General features: G+C 40.2%; 1 protein-coding gene across 1 annotated transcript in view; it reads left to right on the top strand.

Annotated features, from left to right (window-relative positions):
- Position 1: 1 nt before the first annotated feature.
- The window catches only part of CSNK2A2 (casein kinase 2 alpha 2), a gene marked incomplete at its 5' end in the record, with an annotated part of 39,531 nt that continues 21,043 nt past the window's right edge, over positions 2–18,489 (top strand). Inside the window, 4 exons of the mRNA XM_007947579.2 lie at positions 2–60; positions 846–957; positions 10,644–10,745; positions 13,033–13,083. Of these exons, the coding sequence (XP_007945770.2) occupies positions 2–60; positions 846–957; positions 10,644–10,745; positions 13,033–13,083 (324 nt within the window). The remainder of the gene's footprint in view (positions 61–845; positions 958–10,643; positions 10,746–13,032; positions 13,084–18,489) is intronic.

The following is an 18,489-nucleotide window of genomic DNA, read 5'->3' as shown; positions in this document are numbered from 1 at the left end:
GGTGAACAGCCTCAGGAGCCGCGAGTACTGGGACTATGAGGCGCACGTCCCGAGCTGGGGGTAAAGCCGCCGCCGCCCCTCTCTGTCCTCAGCTCCGGGTTCGGCCTCGCTCCGGCGCGAACCACACTTGCCTCCCGACGATTGGGCTCCCCGCCTGCCCCTCTCCTGGGCCGGCGCTTCCTCGGGGTTGGCGTGGGAGCACAGTGCCCCCCTCACACGTGTCCTTATCTCTCGTCCCTTTCTCCCACCTTTGTGAACCCCTCTGCCTCCTCAGTCCAAGGAATGCTTTCTTTCTGAGGGGAAGTGTAGGGTGCCGAGACCATAGCCCCATGGAAGCGAGGAGGCAGCCCTTCCTCCTCACACCTTTGGGTTTCTGTTGGGGTGGAAACTCAACAGCTGTCCTCTTGGGCTATTAAAATTCTCTGCCTTTTTAGGGTTTTTTTTTTTTTTTTTTTAATGAGGATGGGTGGGAGGAGATTTTTTAGAGACGTCCAGATCCTCAGAGCAGGCGCTGCCTTCAGGGTGTGGAAGGAGGCAGGTGCGAGGGAGCCCTGGCTGGAACCACAGCTCGTGGGCCTGCAGGAGGGGTGCTTTGGTCATCTCCCTCTAGATTGGCTCCGAGCTGGGCCTCCCTCATCTCCCCAAGTTAGAGGACCTCTGTGAGGAGCGCTGTGCAGAGTGAAGGAGCCAAGTTTGTGTTACGGCTTTCATTTAGGGAATGAGTCGTGCGTGTTGTGATGTATAGACACTTCCAGGCGTTTGATTAATGGAAGTGGCTGGATGTATAGTGGACGTAGGCTTGGTTAAGCGTCCTGGCATTCACGTGTCTCTCTTGCCTTTTGCAGTAATCAAGATGATTACCAACTGGTTCGAAAACTTGGTCGGGGAAAATATAGTGAAGTATTTGAGGCCATTAACATCACCAACAATGAGAGAGTGGTTGTAAAAATTCTCAAGGTGAGTGTATTATGAGGGGCATTTAAATTTTTTTCCACAGGTCAAAAGGATAGCTGCTCTAGTGACGTTCTAGGGTAAGCATTGCTGGCTCTCAGTTTTGTATCGTCTTCTGTCTGATAGCCCTCCATTTTCCTGTGCACTTCCAAGAATATGTGCAGACTGGTCTCAAATCGAAGCAGGTTAATTCAGGAACATCCTTGTTCCACAGTTTAAATGTTGGGCTCCCAAAGCAAAACTTCCAGAGGGACTCCATTTATTACAAAGTGCAGAGGAAAGAAAAGCTCTTTATGAAGATCCTGTCCATCCAAGGGCTGCTCAAGCTTTCGGTTAGTCCTCGTGCTCTAAGTTATTCCTGAAAGAGTATTGGAAAAAATTGGAGCTACTTCAAAGATGAGTTTGAAGCCAAAGTGGAGCTAGACGCCTCTGTGGATAATCACTTATTTCTTCAGTTTTTGTGGAAAGTCTCAGATGGGATGGAAATACTGAGCCAATAATACCGAGAAGGTTCATTGTTTTGTGTTAGCTAGTAAAAGTGAAATGTGGAACAGGAGAGTATGTTTGTAATCACTGAGATGATAATGAGGGCAAAGCAATCTTAATACATGGTTCAGTGGCCTAAGTTGGATAATGATGGGCCTTTTGTTATCTCTCGAATGGAGACATAATGAGCTTGAAGCGTTGTCTAAATTTTCCTTCAGGCATGTGATTGGTTGTGTCGCTTTAATAATGTTTTACAGGGTGTACTAAGAAGTAACTCTTGGAATTTGTGATGGGTCTCCGTTATCATCAGGTCATTTAATGTGCATGTATGTCATGTAGGGAAAGATTCCCAAGCCTCAAGCACTACGTATATGTGATTTTCAGTATGGCCATTTTGTGGAGCTTTTGTGGAATAAGTACGTGAGGTTAAAAAGCTGTTTGCGTTTGAAGGGCAGTGTTAGGGCAGCTTTGTAGGTAGTCCCTGTTGAATATTAGGGGTCAGGCTCATGCCATCTGGAAATCACCTTCCAGAAAAGTGATGAGCTGTGTCCCTCAGGACCATCCTAGCCTAGTGATGGGAGTGGAATTGCAGCAGGGAGAGATAACCACAGTTACTAGTGCAGGCAGAACCACTGGGGACAAGTTGATGTTGAAGGTGTAGAGTTTGGCTTGCCTCTTCCTTAAGTGTGAGTTTCACCTACAGAGTCACGTGGTTCTGTTTTCTTGTTCTTCCTTAACAAATACAGATACACCCCAAAGGGGACAATCTGAGGAAGCTATGCAATTTATTCTTTTGTGTATATAAGTCTAAATGTTTTTAATAAAAGCTGCTTCAAATAATTGTAGGAAGTAGGCAGGACCTAAATTGAAATTAGAAATTTTCATGTTCTGCTACTGTACATTCGGAAGAGTGCACTGCTGACTCTAAAACAGTTCTAGAAAAGAGTCTAAACTTTTCTGCAGTGGCAGCACTTTTAGAACAAATGTGCAGTCTCCCGTGGTATCCTTTTGAAAGAACAGCAGTCAGGTGTAAGTATAAATACCAGTATGTTCGTTAAGGAAAGCATTGTATTGCTCTCATCATCCTTCTAAAGCGCTTCACAGGGTCACTTGTTGGGTAGTTTTTTCCCCTGCTCTAAGGATTTTCAGGATACGTTTAGGGGACCCAGTATGGAATCTGTAGGTTATTTTAACTAGTGGGAAGCCTAGACATAGTGAAACTTCTCTAACATCATTATGCTGAAACGACCCTTCACCTGAACTCCTGTTTCCTATTCTTCCTGTCTCTTAGTGCTCACTTGAGTTGTAGGATCTTGACACTGGGTGCAGTCTTCTAGAATAAGACTTGGGAGGCAGGTCCCTTTGATGCTCTAGTTAATGGAGTGTTGTTTGTCATTTCATTTTGCTGCAGGTTCTTTTTAGGGTACAGTCTGGACCACCTCATTTCTAATGGTAAAAACTGCACTTGTTCTTTTCTGTTTTTCAAAGCCCTGTGACATTTCTATCCAGATTTGTTCTTGGTTAAGAACTAAGGGTGGGATAAGAAACCACTAATGGTATTATTTGTGGTTTTGTTTTGACAGGTTGAATTAAAGTAAATTATAAGTATTTAAAAAACAACAGGATTTTTATCTGAAGTTGTGTTCTTACTCACATAAGTTGAAGTTATGACTGATACCTGTTCTGTTACGGTATTTGATCATTGGAAATTTAAGTCCTTAACAGAGTACCAGCTGCTCATAATTAGGGGGACTCAAGAAAATAACTTGGTATCACTGCCACTGAGTTGATTCTGACACATAGTGACCCTGTAGGATTAGTAGAATAGAACTGCCCCATAGGATCTCCAAGGCCTTTATGGAAGCAGACTCACTCATCTTTCTTTTGGGGAGGGGCTAGTAGGTTTGAACTGCTGACCTTTTGGTTAGCAGCTGAATGAATGCCTTAACCACTGTGCCAGGAGAGCTCCTTTCTCTTATGTAGGCCTACTGTGTTTCAACTGCAGGAAGGAACCTAATGTGTTGATCTGCACATAATGATGGAAAAGTCTTCCTTGAAGATGGGGGCTGTCTTTTTCACCAATAACATTTTCCAATCAGTCCTTTCCCTTATGTGAGTGTGGTTGGGTGGTGAGTGACCACTGAGGAGTTTTTCGTCATTTACTTTTCATCAATAGATGTCCAAGTGTTTTATTGATCAGAATATATTGGGACTGTTAGGAGATTTTAGGTATTTAGAAATTGGTGAGCAAGATTTTACTCTCTATCCTCCAGTGAAATTCTGAGACTAAAATCTTTAAAATTACCAAATCAGCAGGGAGGTTGTATCTTTTTTTTCTTTTTAGGTTGTATCTTTTTTTTTTGACAAATTGTTTTGAGGGGAAAAGAGGAAAAGGGGGGAAATGTTAAGCATTTATAAAGCAAGTTGAAAGCCACTTGAATGCCTAGAGTTTCATCTGTTCATTCTAAAAAATCAATTCTTCAGTTCCTTTCTCGTACCTCTTAAGAAGGTGTACACAGAAATAAAAGCATGTGGCCGTTTTTGACACCTGTCGGTATTTTGTGAGCACCGCCTGAGTGTGGATTTCAGGCCTGCTTGGAGGCCTTGGGATCCTTCGAATTAAACTGCTGCTTCCTGAAAAGAAATTAAACAGTACCACTTTTGAAAAAACAGACGTACAGTGTTTTGAGCCAGCAGTGCAGTGGCTTGGTAGCATACAAGGCTGCCTCTTCTTACTTGTATTTTATAAACAGCTACTACACGTTTTTCCCAAAAATTAATTCTTAAGGTGTGTGTATGGGGAGGTGGTAATACAAGTTAGTTTTTTAATCATGCTTAAAACTGGTGGAATTTTGCGTTGGCAGGAGACAGAAGAAGGGTGAGATCTGTTACTAACAGATCCTTGTTCGTAACTCCGTAGTGAGCTGGTGACTGTTTGGGTTCGGCCAGATTGTGGTCTCACTGTGCCGATAGAGTGCTTTCTCCCGTTTTGACTTTCTTGGGTGGTGGGTCTTGCTGGAGCAGGATGCTGGTATTAAAATATTGCTAAAATAATAGAAATTTTTAAAATTACATGTAAAGTAGTCATTACTATTTCTAATATTGTGGTTGTGGGGTCAGAAATTGTGAGTTCATCTGTGTTGAACAGAATTGGGTTGTGGGGAGCTTGAAAACCTCTAGAGCCCTAGTTCTTTTTACGTATTATCCAAGACCCGGCAGGAGGATGCAGTTTGCTCAGGGTTGCATGGTTTGGGGTAGAAGCATTAGTATTAGAATCCTCTATACTCATCCTGAGGAGCTCTGGTGGTGCAGTAGTTAAGGCTTTCTTCTGCTTACCAAAAGGTCAGCAGTTCAGACCTACTAGCTACTTCCCAGGAGAAAGATGAGGCAGTCTCCTTTTGTAAAGATTTACAGCCTTAGAAACCCTATGGTCCAATTTTACTCTGTATTAAAGGGTCACTAAGGAGCTCTGGTAGCATAACGCCTAAGGCCCTTGACTGCTAACCAGAAGGCTGACGGTTCAAACCCACCAGCCACTCCTCGGAAGGAAGGTTGGGCAATCTACTTCTGTAGTGATATTGCCTCGGCAATCCAAGGAGGGGTCGCTATGAGTCAGGTCCGACTCGACGGCACATAACAACAACAGCAACAAAGGATCACTATGAGTCAGAATTGACTCAAAGGCAGGAGGTTGTTTATTTGTTGTTTTTTTTATAACGCGCGCGCACGTGTGTGTGTATATACGTGTATATATACACATACCCTCTTCACAGAGTCTTGGTAGGTATGAGAGCCCAGTTGGGATATTTGCTGGATATTTGACTTTTTGATGTAGTGGACTGTATTAGAAGGATTGAAGAGCACTCATTAAAAGTCAACTGAAATTGATTTGTTTCTAATGATTTTTGGAGTTCCTCTTCTGAAAGGAATGTTGGTTGTTAGTTGAAGGGTGGAATGGATGAATATCCAGAGACCTGTAGGGACCCAGACAGGGGTTTTCTGTGATTTGCGTCCACAGCAACATGTTTAATGCATACATAAGATGTTACTTTACTCTCTGTCCGTTAGAAGCCTCAGCAGACTGTGTTTTTATGCTTTTTAAATCCATACAGTTCTCCCAATCTCATGAGGAGAAACTGGCCAGATTTGGAGGTTAACAGTTATATCCATTTAATACATAAACCCTTTATGGATAAGAATACCTAGAGAGTACCCATTTTCATGTGTAGAGCATGGCTTCAGACAGTGTCTAGAGCCTAATTTCAGAATTTGTCACATTGTAGTCAAGGTGATAATAGTGTAAGAAATACTGTAAATGGAGGGCAGGAGACTTGGGTCTAGAACCAGCTTCTCCATTTATGCCCATTTGACTCTCTCATCTGTGAAATGAGACTACCTTTCCTGGGTAACTCACAGAGTTGTTGGGAGAATCAGATGAGGCCCAGATAGGTGCATGGCAGTGCTTTAGCACTCCCAGAAGTGCTGCTGCTTCCACTCTCTTGGAGTCAGAGAGTGTGGCTGGGTAAGCCACTGCCTGGATTTAGATGGTCACACGAACCCTGAGAAGCTCTTACTTGAATCCTGTGCCTCGGTGTCCTCATGTAAAATGACATCAATAGTGCTTTTATATCAGAAGATTAAATGTGCCTAACACAGTGCCTGGTGCTTGGAAGGCAATGAAATACAGTTCTAGTATTACATTGGGCCAAGTGAATGGTTTTAGGAGGGCACAACCACTAGTAGAAAGGGCTGTGATGTTCTTTTGATAAGACCCGAAAGGTCTACTTTATGCCCAACCTTCTTAATAAATTTTTTTAAATGCTGAAAATAAACAATTACCTTCAAAGAATTTATAACCTCATTGGAAAGATGGGACTTGAAAGATTAGAGGAAACATGGCTGTGGATAAATCACATTGCTCAGATAGTATATGTTTCTATTTAGGTCAACTTCCGTGGACTTTAGAGACCCTGGCAAGGTAACAGCAGGCTGAACTTTCCTCCTTATTCCATCCTTCCACGTGCCTGGCAGCCATTGTTTTTTGTAATTACTTATTGCAGGTGATGAAGTTAATAGGGGCAGTCAGTGGTTTGGTAGTGGAGTAAAAGTAACCCTGGAGTTGAAACTTCTGAGTCATATTTCTGCTTGTCTTGAAAAATCAGCAGCTGTGTTTGGAAAGATACTTAAATGGTATTTTTTCTTTTCATATTTGCTAGGTTTTATTGAGGTCATCATTCACATGCCTTTGGTGGATATACAGAAAGAAGTTTGCAAATTCAGTCAGAATTAAATGCTAGTTGTTCAGCTTCTCAAAACAGGCCTTTTTTTTTTTTAAGTGAGACAGGACAGACGTCTGACTACCAACTTTTTATAAGCTCCCTGGCACCTAATTTGTCTTTTGTTTTAAAGTTTTTCAATATTAGTAGATAAAGAAAAAAGGTGCCTCACTCTTGGGTTTCTTTGAACTGGATTCTGTAACAGCTGGACTGGTCACCACCTAGACAGAAACCTTCCAAGGAGGGTTTTGTTTTTGTTTGTAACTTTCAGAGCATATGCCAGAACATTTAAAAAAAAAAAAAAATTTCTGCTTTAAATATTCTGAGTGTGTGCAAAATTTATTTACTATCAAAACTTAATTTACTTTGGTTTCCTTTTAATTCATTTTGAACTCTGCCATTTTATCTTCTAGACTTGGAGAGAGGAAAAAAATTATTTGGAAAATAGCTGAACTGATTCAGTTTGAATTTTTTAAACAACTTTTCTGAATTTGAATAAATGAACCCTTGGTAGGAGAGAGTTTTTCTAGAACTCAAGATGAAATTTTAAGATTGCCATAGAAATGTCTGTATTTTCTTCACTTTGTGTGACTTCTGGTGAATGAGTGCCAACTCTGGTCAGGATGGTCAAAGCATCCTTATTTATGCAAAACCTATAATTTAGATGCCTTACGATGCCAAGGAGGTGCCTCCTTGGGATGAAATTGAGAGAAGGTAATTTTATAGCTTGCCCTGATCCTTCATGTCTTAGCTTTTCTCTTCGATTTCCTTTGTAGAAGTAAAATGGCCTTCACTCCCTTGGAGTAACTGTGGTGTAACACACACAGCATCTTCCGGGTTCGGAGGACTAAGCTGAGGCTAAACAGTTAATCTGCAGCCTGGTTCTCAAGTAGAGGATCGGTGCCTGTGCTTTGGAGGGGAATGTCCTGGGCTGCAGGTCACTTTTCTTTCTCACAGTCTCTTGGTCTTTTGTCAGTATTCTGAGGACTCCAGCTACTATGGGGCTCCATTGTGCTACCTCAGAATCGCCCTGTTGTCCCAGCCTCTGGTTTGGGAAGCCATTGCACAGGTGATAATTGAGAGCAAAATTGCTTCAGTTGTTCTATAACTTACCTTGAGACATAATGAAAGATATCTTAATCTTAACTGGGTTGTCCAGGAACAGTGTGCCTGCCTGACCTATTGCTGAACAGCAGGAGAGCTGAGCAAGGTTTTATTTGGGGGTGGCGTCATAAAAGCGACTTCTTTAATGGGTTATATGGTTGGTGTTAGATGCCATTGAGTCGATTTTGACTCACAGAGCCTCTGTGACAGAGTCGAACTATCCCCATAGGGTTTTCTGGGCTGTAATCTGTAGGGAAGAAAGCAGATCGCCAGGTTTACCTCCCGCAGAGCCACTGAGGGGGTTGAACTTCTAACCTTTTAGCAGCTGAGGGCTTAACCATTGTGCCACTAAGGCTTCTAATTTAATGGCTTCCCTCATACTGACTGACTGGTGAGAGTGGAGGTGGGGTTTTGGTGTGTACTAGTTCTGGCTGCATTTGTTTTCACTGTTACATTCCTACTGATCTATAGCTACTTCTAGGGGTGGATGAAAACTCTAGAATTTTCTTACATTGAAAGGCATTGGATTATCTAGTATTATTGGCTGGGTTTATAGATAAAAGTTGAACGAAAGCGGCTTGTATATTTCTTCTTTTTGATGTAATTTCAGACTTACAGAAAATGGTAGAATTATCTTATATCTTTCACCCAGATTCCCCAGTGTTAACCTTTGCTTAATTCTTCTTCCCACCCCCTCCCTCTCTTCCTCTGCTTATCCCTCTGATATAAGTACACATACATGCATATGTGTATACATACATATAAAGAATATTTTCTCCTGAAGTGCTTGAAAGTAAATTGCAGTCATCCCTAAATATTTGAGTTTGTATTTCCTAAAAACAAGGACAGTTTCTTTCTAACTCCACAGTGCCATGATTATAATAATCAGGAAATTAACATGGATACGATGCTACTATCTAATCTACAGCCTCAATTCACTTTTGCCAATTGTATTAATGTTCTTTATAGCAAAAGAAAGTCTCATCATATGTTGTAATCAGTTGTCATACATCTTTTTAATAGGGAAAGGCGCTCAGTTTTTGTGTTTCCCTAAATTGACACTTTTGAAACTTAAACCAAACTTGTTGCCATCCAGTCGATTCTGACTCATAGCGACCCTGTAGGGTAGAGTAGAATTGCCACCATATAGTTTCTAAGGTTATAATGTTTACAGAAGCAGACTGTCCTGCGGAGCAGCTGGTGAGTTCAACTCATGCACCTTTCGGTTAGCGGCTGAGCACTTGACTGTGCCACCAGGGCTTTTTTTTTTTTAATTTACAAGCCAGTTATTCTGTAGTGGGTCCCTGGCTTTTTTTTTTTTTTTTTTTTTTTAATCCATTTGTGAAGTGCTTATTTTCTCGGTACTGAGCTCCCTGATGAAGAAAGGGGTATGGTTCTTAAAGGGAGATGGGGAAGGGGCATAGTGATCTCCTCTCCTGAGAATGCTCACAGAGGGCTGCTCATGGCTTAGAGGGGTGCTGCTAGGTTCCAGCCATTCACTTGAGCACCTTTTTGTAGATGATGCATGTGGCTCTCTGTTTGATGTTTTATCTCCCTTTTGTTCTGTGTTCAGAGCTATATTTTAGAGAGCAACAAAAGATGGAGGTTTCTCTGGCACCTGTGTATGTTACATCTCCCTTCTACACTACTAGCACACAGATGCAAAATTCCCATCCTGTTGGGCTGTTGCATGGCAAACCCACTGGCCTGACTGCCTGTGCTGTTACTCCCTCTCCTTGGTTAGTTTCTCCCCCTTCTGTTACATCTCTCCCTCTAGCCACACTTGGGAAACAAAAGCACAGTGGTTAAGAGAGCTGCCTGTGGAGTCAGACTCACCTAGATTTGAATCCTTCTTATTACTACCGGTGTGACTTTGGGCAAATCGCTCAACTTTGCTGAGTCTACTACATAGAGATTTTGTGAGGATTAAATATGCTCATGTAAGTTAAGCCCAGGTGCTACTGTTTGAAAATAATACAGCTAACATTTATTGAGTGCTTACCGTACTCCAGTCATTGTTCTGAGTGCTTTATAAAACATCCTTGATTGTGATGGGCTCTTATTTTTTAGAGCTATGTTTATTTTTGTTCACGTTCTCTCATTTGAGACAAGAACGAACGTGTAATGCTAGTATTTCTAATTAAGTTATCTAATTTTTTAATGCAGGAGATCAAATAGTAGATAGCAGAAGTTTTCAATCACTGCTGTATCAGAGATCAATAGTCTCCTTTGCTGATCTAACCTCTCGTTTGAAATGGGATCCGTCAGGAAATTTGACTGCTCTGTGCTGATTTCGGATTTTAGATAGTAAGGAAATGGGAGTGGCGACAGGAAACGGGAGCCAGCAGCTGGGAAACAAGTTGGTAACTTGATGTCAGTGAACTGGTCTTCACTCCTGGAAGACAAAATGACATGTAACTCATTGGAGGAGCAGGTGTCTCACCATTTTGTTTCAGTTTTTCCATTTGTGAGTGCATGACATACAGCTGTTCAGAGTGATAACATTTTCTATTGGGCAGCTGTCAAGTAAGAAAGCATTTTATTTTTAAAGTGTGACATGAGTGTTTGAAATTTGTAAGTGCCCTAAATGTAGCTACTTAAAGATCTGACAGTAAGCTATATAAGTCTATAAATTATTTAATGTAAATGTTCTTATGAGCAAGCTCATTTTATCTTAATTATTTTCCCTTCTAATATAGACATGCTCTTTAACACAACGTGGTGCAAGATCAGTAACCATTTAATTGACTAACATTGTTTTAAAGTTTTGTTTATTATATTAACTTCAAAAGGAGTCTCACTTCTGATTACTCTTGTGTATTTAAGCCAGTGAAGAAAAAGAAGATAAAACGAGAGGTTAAGATTCTGGAGAACCTTCGTGGTGGAACAAATATCATTAAGCTGATTGACACTGTAAAGGACCCTGTGGTAGGTGCTGCATGGTTGGGAGAGTATACTCACTCAAAAAAAAAAACTCACTGCTGGCTGCTTTGTGTATGTGCGTGTGTATGTGTAAAAGTAACACACAGAACCTCAGAATGATGAGGAATGTTACTATATTCCTTCATCTTTGAAACTGAATGGTTTTCAAAACCAGACAAAATCATGATGACCCAATGACAAAGTCTTCATCACTGCTTTTGTCAAATCCTACTCTGTGTTTGTTGCCTTCTTATTTGATGGATCCCACAAACATGTTGAATGTCTCCAATATGGATGGCTGGCAGAGAGAGTTGAGTAGGTCCCCGCTCCAATCCCTGGGGAAGCTGCTTCTCATATGAGGCTTTAGTTGAGCGTGCACCAGTAGGACTCATTTCATTTCTGCAGATAACACGAAAATATTTTTTGTTAAAATGCTTAATTCTTGGCCATTTTAGGTGTGCTTTTTAATTTTGTTTTCTCTCTCTGAGAGTAAATTAACCTTAAATTTTGCTGATTAGTCAAGGTTGGGGACTCCCCCCTCCCCATTTCTTCTCCAATTTCTGATTTGTACTTGCTTCACCTCAAATATATATTCTTCCTGTCCAACTCCTCCCGTGATAGCTTTTTGTTTATTTAAGAAGTCAGTCTTTGCTAAAGATAGCCTCATAATAGGTGATCACTGAGTGCTTACCACGTGCCAGGCACTGTTCGGAGTATTTCATCATAGCACGTCATTTAATGCTCAAGACAATCCAGTAGGGTAGGTGACATTATTGTCCATGTTGTAAAGATGACAAAACTGAATTCAACAGAGGTTAAGTAATTTGTCCAAGATCACACAGTATTGTTGAACTAAAGAATCAAGAGAGTTTTTTCCTTTTGGACCCTGAAAAGCTTGAGAGGGATGGTGTATGCCAGATGATGATTTACATTAAAAATAATATCTCGGCCTGATTAGCTCAGATTAGTCTTAAAGATGACTAACCCTGGACTACATAATCTTTGAAAATGGTCTGTATTAACAATGAGTGTTGTCCTCTGAAAAAGAGCACTACGTACAAATGTAGGTTTCAGAAAAATGTAACATGGTATAACAGGAACATCTTTAGTTTGCTTTCTTTTTTTAAATTAACAGAACTTACTGTCTTCTATGTTTGCAGTGTTACTTAACGTGTGTGTGTGTGTGTGTGTGTGTGTGTTTTACAGGATATGTAAGACCAGTAAAGTGAAATAGATAAAAATTAGCAGGGAACCCTGGCTCCTAACTTTTGGGGGAACAGGCTTGCTCCACAGCCTATAGAGAGATCAGGTGTTCTTGATGAAACCCTTTCAACTTGGGACTAGTGAAGAATCATCTGATCATGGCTATTACTGGGGGTGCTGCTGGGGCTTTTGAGTTGTCCTGGCAAAGATCTGCATGCATGCACTGTGGCCTAGTTCCTAGGTAACTATGTATTACCTGTTTCCTTGAGCAAAACTTGCCAGCCATAGATTTCCAAGATTTTCCTTGGAAAAGCCCCTGCTTTTCTCCCAATTTTGAAAACTTATTACTGCCTGTTAGCACTCTCTTACCTCCCTTAAGTAAACCTGATGTTTGAAAACCTGGATGTATACAAGGAAAAATTCAATGTCGGTACTCGTATATTAAAGATTATTAGTGCCTTTAAAAATTCTGATTATATATGAGTTTTGGGAAGCATGTCTGTTTGTAAGGTGAGACATTCTGTAATGTTCTCTAGCCAAGGCAATGATTTCACATGGTGGCTTATCGATAGTCTCATATATGGCTATATGACATACTCCCAAGGCCTGTGATGAGTCTGTCAGATGCATCCGGCTTTAAACAAAGATGAAAATGTGTAAGTGTGTAACTACTTTTGTAGTTGGCAAAACAGAATACTGCAGAGTGTAAATTTTTATATAACATGCCAAGCTTATTGACATTTTTGATAAGTTATTCAGATAATACATTCTCTTTTTTTTTCCAAAAAAAAAACTTTTTGTGAAAAATTTTCAACCATTTACAAAAGCATGCATCTGTCACCCAGCTTCCGCAGTTTATCAGTTCATGGCTAACTTCATTTCAGTTCTACCCGACTCCCACCATCCTCAGTTATGTTGAAGCAAATCCTCAACATCAGACAATGTCCAGAGAGCACTGCCTTGTCAGGTTCTTTCTGATGAGTAAATCGCTTTTTCATTTGAATGGGATTTGGGGATGGGCCAGTATGGCAAAAGCAAATTACAGTTATTATTTGAGTATTTAAAAAGCATTTAATATTCTCTCTTACAGTCAAAGACACCAGCTTTGGTATTTGAATATATCAATAATACAGATTTTAAGGTGCGTATATACTTTTTCTCTCTGGCATGGGGTTAATGGGGGGTGGAGAGGTGATGATAAGTACTGTTGATGCTCCAGAACACAAGGAGGCCAAGAAGAAGGTTACTGGTGAGAGAAGGAAATAACCAATTGAATTCCTTTGTAGTAGGAGTAAAGGATACATGAAATGGTCAGGGCTCTTGGTTTTGGTGAAATGACTCATCACACTTGCCTTGCTTACGTGAAGTAGTTGCTAGGCTGGATCTGAGCAGATCTCACATCTGTAACACTCCTGTTTTAGACAACACACCTCAGTGAATGTTAACTGAGATTTTTATATAAATCTTAATTGCTCGTGGTGGTCATGATACAGCGCTGTTAAAGAAAGAAACAGTACACTGGATTCAAGCTGTCAAACTCTGAACATGTATGTTCACGTGCACCGTATACAAAGCAAGCGCTACAGAGCAGCTAGAGTAACTGCTTTAAAATAGCCCTATTCGGCATTAGTTATGTTCTTATACGTGTGACACAGATTATTTTAGATTTTGAAGTGTTCTTTTCAAAGCATAGTTTAAAGCTGTTTTTTGTGAATTTGTTTTTATTGTGGTTCAAATACTACCATAGCCTTAATTTCTTTTAATTTTTCCACACCCTTAACTTCTGCTAAGAATTTTGGAGCCAGGCCTGTGGGACATGGTAGAAACCCATTTCTGAAAGCATAATTTGAAAAGCAGTATTCAGACAAAATAGTGGCATTGCTTTTCAGGGCAGTTTGGATAACTTTTATGTGATTACAGCTTGTATCAGTAAATAAAAGCTTGTGATTTTGCTCTGATGGAAACTATGAATGACACCAACTTAGCAGTTGAAAGATGTGGTAACAGGAGTGATGCTCTTGGGTGAAAATAAAAGGACCTTAAACTCACATTTAATTTTTCTTAGATTCTGACTCTAAAGTAAGATAATTAGTGGGAAAGAAGCAAAAGAGGATGTTTTAGCCTATAAAACAATTAATTAGTAGCCAGTTTACTAATATTTATTATGTTGTTGTTGTTGTTGTTATGTGCCATCGAGTCGGCCCCGACTCATAGCGACCCCTCCTTGGGTTTCTGAGGCAGTATCACTATGGAAGTAGGATTGCCCAACCTTCCTTCCGAGGAGTGGCTGGTGGGTTTGAACCGCCAGCCTTCTGGTTAGCAGTCAAGGGCTTTAGCCACTATGCTACCAGAGCTCCTCGATATTTATTATAAGGAGTCACATTAACTAAGAACTCTGTTACATACTGTTACATACAGGAAAAGCGATACTGTATGATTATAGTATATATATAGTATATATAATCATACAGTATCGCTTTTCCTGTATGTAACAGTATGTAACAGAGTTCTTAGTTAATGTGACTCCTTACGCGTGAAATTGAAATTAACAGTGAACTTTAGAAGGTGGAATATGAGTGTTCACTGTTAGGGTAACAAGGTATACATGTATGGGAATGTGTATGCTTTTCTTAAGAGAAATAAATAGGCTTTGATGAAACCAGACATTTTCCTACTGCAAAACTTGAAAAGCTGGTCTTAATGGAACTTCATAATGAAATCTCTTTTAAATTCCTTTACCTCTTGACTGGGTTTTTACCAGTTATCTACCCACATCTGTAAAATTTCACTTCAGCATTTTGTGTTTCTGAAGTTGACATCTGCTCTGTTGATTTAACAATATGCTGAAGGTCAGTTGGCAGGAATTTTTATTCTTGAGAAATCTTCTCTTGGGGTTTTAATATAAATTTTTAACCCTCAAAGGGGATATTTTGGTGGCAGACATCCTCTAGTAGCTTCCTTAAAGGGAACACGGGAAATGAATTTTTAAGACTGCATAACTAAGGGAGCTCTGGTGGCATAGTGCCAGAAGGCTGGCGGTTCAAACCTACCAGCCACTCCTCAGAAGGAAGATTGGGCAATCTCCTTCCGTGGAGATACTGCCTAGGAAACCCAAGGAGGAGTCACTATGAGTTGGAAAGGACTCAGTGGCAGCGAGTGAGTGCATAACTGAAAGCATCTTTGTTTTATCCTCTCGTTTATTGCATTTACTGGGTAGAGAATTCTGAGTTACAGTTCATAATTTCCTCCGAATTTAAAGGGGATTGCCCCAGTATTGCCACTGAAGCCCTTCTGATTTGGTTTCATCTTACTTGATCTTTTCATTCTGGAAGTTTTTAGGATTTTTCTTGTCATTCATAGGCTTCTGAAATTTCACAATGGCGTGCCTTCGTATGGGTTTCTCTTTTGTCTTTTGTTCTGGATACTTGCTGGGCCTTTTCAGTCTGGAAGCGCTTGTCTTTTTTGCTTGGAAGAATATTTTTAATGTTCTTTCATTTCCTTGCCTTTCTTCTTTGTTCTCACTTTGTAGAACTCATTCAAATGTTAGACTTTGTATCTGAGAGCTCCATTTTGTTCTCTGAACTTTTTTTAATGGTATCCTGTTCTTTTATGTAATACCTTCTCTTTTCTCCCTGAGAATAGTATGTTTTTTCCCCCTTAAGTTTTCTTCTTCATGCTTTTCCTGTTTTACTTCCAGATTCCTCTGTGTGTGTGTAAGTAAGTAACAGAGACTTCTATCTCACAAGTTTCTGAAATGTCATGGTTCTTGAATGTGTTGTATTTTAGAGAAGTGCTCTAAAAAGCTAATTGATATGCGCTTTATCATATGAGCTTGACTGTGGTAACCCCCAAGGTGAGGAGAGCTATCAGGGTACCATATAGACTTTTGCTTAATTCTCCTGTTTTCACTGTGGTGTTTTAAACCTATTTTCCTGTTTTAACCTAATTTGTTGACTTCTTTTAGTGATACCTGGGGTCACCAATTCTTGAGCCTTTCTCTAGTTCTTAAGCTTGAAGCTGTTTGCTTCTGGACCCCCGTCTATTGTTGGCAGAATTTTCTACATTTTTAGGTCTGCCAAGTCAGCTGGACATGTTTTTTAGCTTCAAGATGCTGTCTCTTTCATTCTTAATTCTTGTGAGTTAATCACACTCATACATCCCTGCCCCTTTTACTGTTATTCAGAGGAGCTTCAGGAAGAGGTAGGGATTGGATGTATTGGATCTGCCATGCTTAATTGGAGGTCCCTTTTGAATGCTCAAGCCACGCCCTTTTAGTCAAAAGATTCATTAAATATCAGGTTATTGTTGTTATATGCTATTGCGTCAAATTCTGACTCATAGCGACCTGTGGTTTCCTAGGCTGTGGTCTTTATGGGAGCAGGTCGCCAGATCTTTTATCCCACGGAGCTGCTGATGGGTTTGAACTGCAGCCCTTTCAGCTAGCTGCTGAGAAATTAACCCTGTGACAGTAGAGCTTCTGAATATCAGGTAGCAGATGTGTATTTGTTAGAGCAAATCATGGCAAAAAAAAATTGTTTTCATTTCAAAATACTAGGACAGGCCACAAACAAGGAACAGTTGGTTTAATGTCCTTGAGCCTTTTTTATTTTTTCAGTCTTGTGTCCATCTTACTAGGAAAATTTGTTTTTATTTTTTTTGTTTTACTGTTTAGTGTAGTAATAGCTAGCTAGCTGTCTTAATGGAAGGGGTCTGTCCTGGCTTAATATCAGAGGTGAATCAACAGTGATAAAGACTACAGCCTGTTCTTTTCAGTATATTTTATTGATGCAGTTGATACTATATTTTGATACATAATTTCCTTTTATTACAGAGTTCTTGTCTGATTTTGGTATCAGGGTTATACTAACCTTACAAAATAAGTTGGCTAGCTTTTCCTCCTCTTAGTGAATATATTTGTTGTCTCCTTTGAACTTTAATGGCATAAAGTTGTTCATAGACTCCTCTCAGCACTTAATCTCAAATGTACCTATAATTAGGGCCTTCTTTACATTCCTAAAGCCTTAACTATTCCCCTCCCCCCCCCCCTTTTTTTTTTTTTTTTTTTTTTTGTCTCTTACTTATCCTTTCAAAGAAGCAGCTTTTGGTTTTATTGCTTGGTTTTGTTAGTTTTTTCTACTTCATTCTGTTTCTGTGCCTACCTTAAATACTTTTTCCCTTCAACTTGCGTAAGTTTCACTATTTATTTCTCTAGCTTGTTGCGTTGAAATTGAGCTCATTTGATTTGTTTCTATTTTGATTAATAATACCAAAGCCCACTGCGTTGTGCCTATTGAGTGTATTCTGACTCATAGCAACCGTACAGCACAGGGTAGAACTGCCCCATGGGGTTTACAAGGCTATAAATCTTTAAGGAAGCAGACTGGGACATTGTTTCCCCATGGAGCAGTTGGTGGGTTTGAACTGTTGACCTTTTGGTTAGCAGCCAAGTGTTTAACCACTGCACCACCAGGACTTTGATAATAAGTTAAGTCCCTACAACTACAAACACTGTATTAGCTTAGCTGTATTCCATAGCTAACTAAAGAAGTGCATTTAGTTTCTAAACTTGTGGATTTGGGTTTTTCTCTCCAGACTTTTTTGTGTTGGACATTTTTTAAACTACTAAAAATGTGAAAGTAGTATAATCTTATATACTTCACCTAGATTTACTGGTTGTTAAAAGGTTGTCACATTTGCCGTTAATTTTCTCATGCTCGTGTGCACTCACCCATGCTCAGTTTCTCTCTCTCTAAGTCATCTTAAAATAAGCCGCAGTTTTCGTGATCCTTCACTCCTCAATACACTAACACTGGAGCTAGGACATTTTCCCACACAACCACAATGCTGTTAATACTCCTAGGGACTGTGGTGCCACAACAGTCAATTAATTGCTCAGTTGCTAACCGGAAACTTGGTGACTTAAACCTACCAGTGGCTCTGCGGGAGAAAGACCTGCAGTCTGCTTCCATAAAGATTATGGCCAAAACAACCCTGTGGGGAAGTTGTACCCTGTTACATGAGATCATTAGGATCGGAATGGACTCTACAGCAGTAGTTTTGGTGGCACCCAGCAACAACAGTGTTAATTCTCCTAAGCAACTTGTTGTTGTTATGTGCCTTCGAGTCGGACCCGACTCATAGCAACCCCTCCTCGGGTTTCCGAGGCAGTATCACTACAGAAGTAGATTGCCCCATCTTTCTTCCGAGCAACTTCTTAGTAAAGTAATGCCTTCTAATATACAGAAGGCTGGCAGTTCAAACCCACCAGCCACTCCTTGGAAGGAAGATGGGGCAATCTACTTCCGTAATGATACTGCCTCGGAAACCCAAGGGGGTCTCTATGAGTCGGGTCCGACTCGATGGCATATAACAACAACAACAACAATATACACTACATTGTCCATACTCAAAGTCTTCCCAGTAATGTCCTTTATAGGTATATGTTTGTAAATATATGATCCAGGATCAAACTGGGTTTAAAAAAATAAATTTTTATTGTTGATTCCTAATTTTTTTTTTTTTTTTTATTAGGATTTGGGTGAAGATT

The sequence above is a fragment of the Orycteropus afer genome, unplaced genomic scaffold (assembly GCF_000298275.1).
Source record: "Orycteropus afer afer isolate SDZICR_OR568_19922 unplaced genomic scaffold, OryAfe1.0 scaffold00009, whole genome shotgun sequence".
NCBI classification, from domain to species: domain Eukaryota; kingdom Metazoa; phylum Chordata; class Mammalia; order Tubulidentata; family Orycteropodidae; genus Orycteropus; species Orycteropus afer.
The sequence above is the reverse complement of the archived record's forward strand: the minus strand, read 5'-3'. Positions and strand labels throughout refer to the sequence as shown.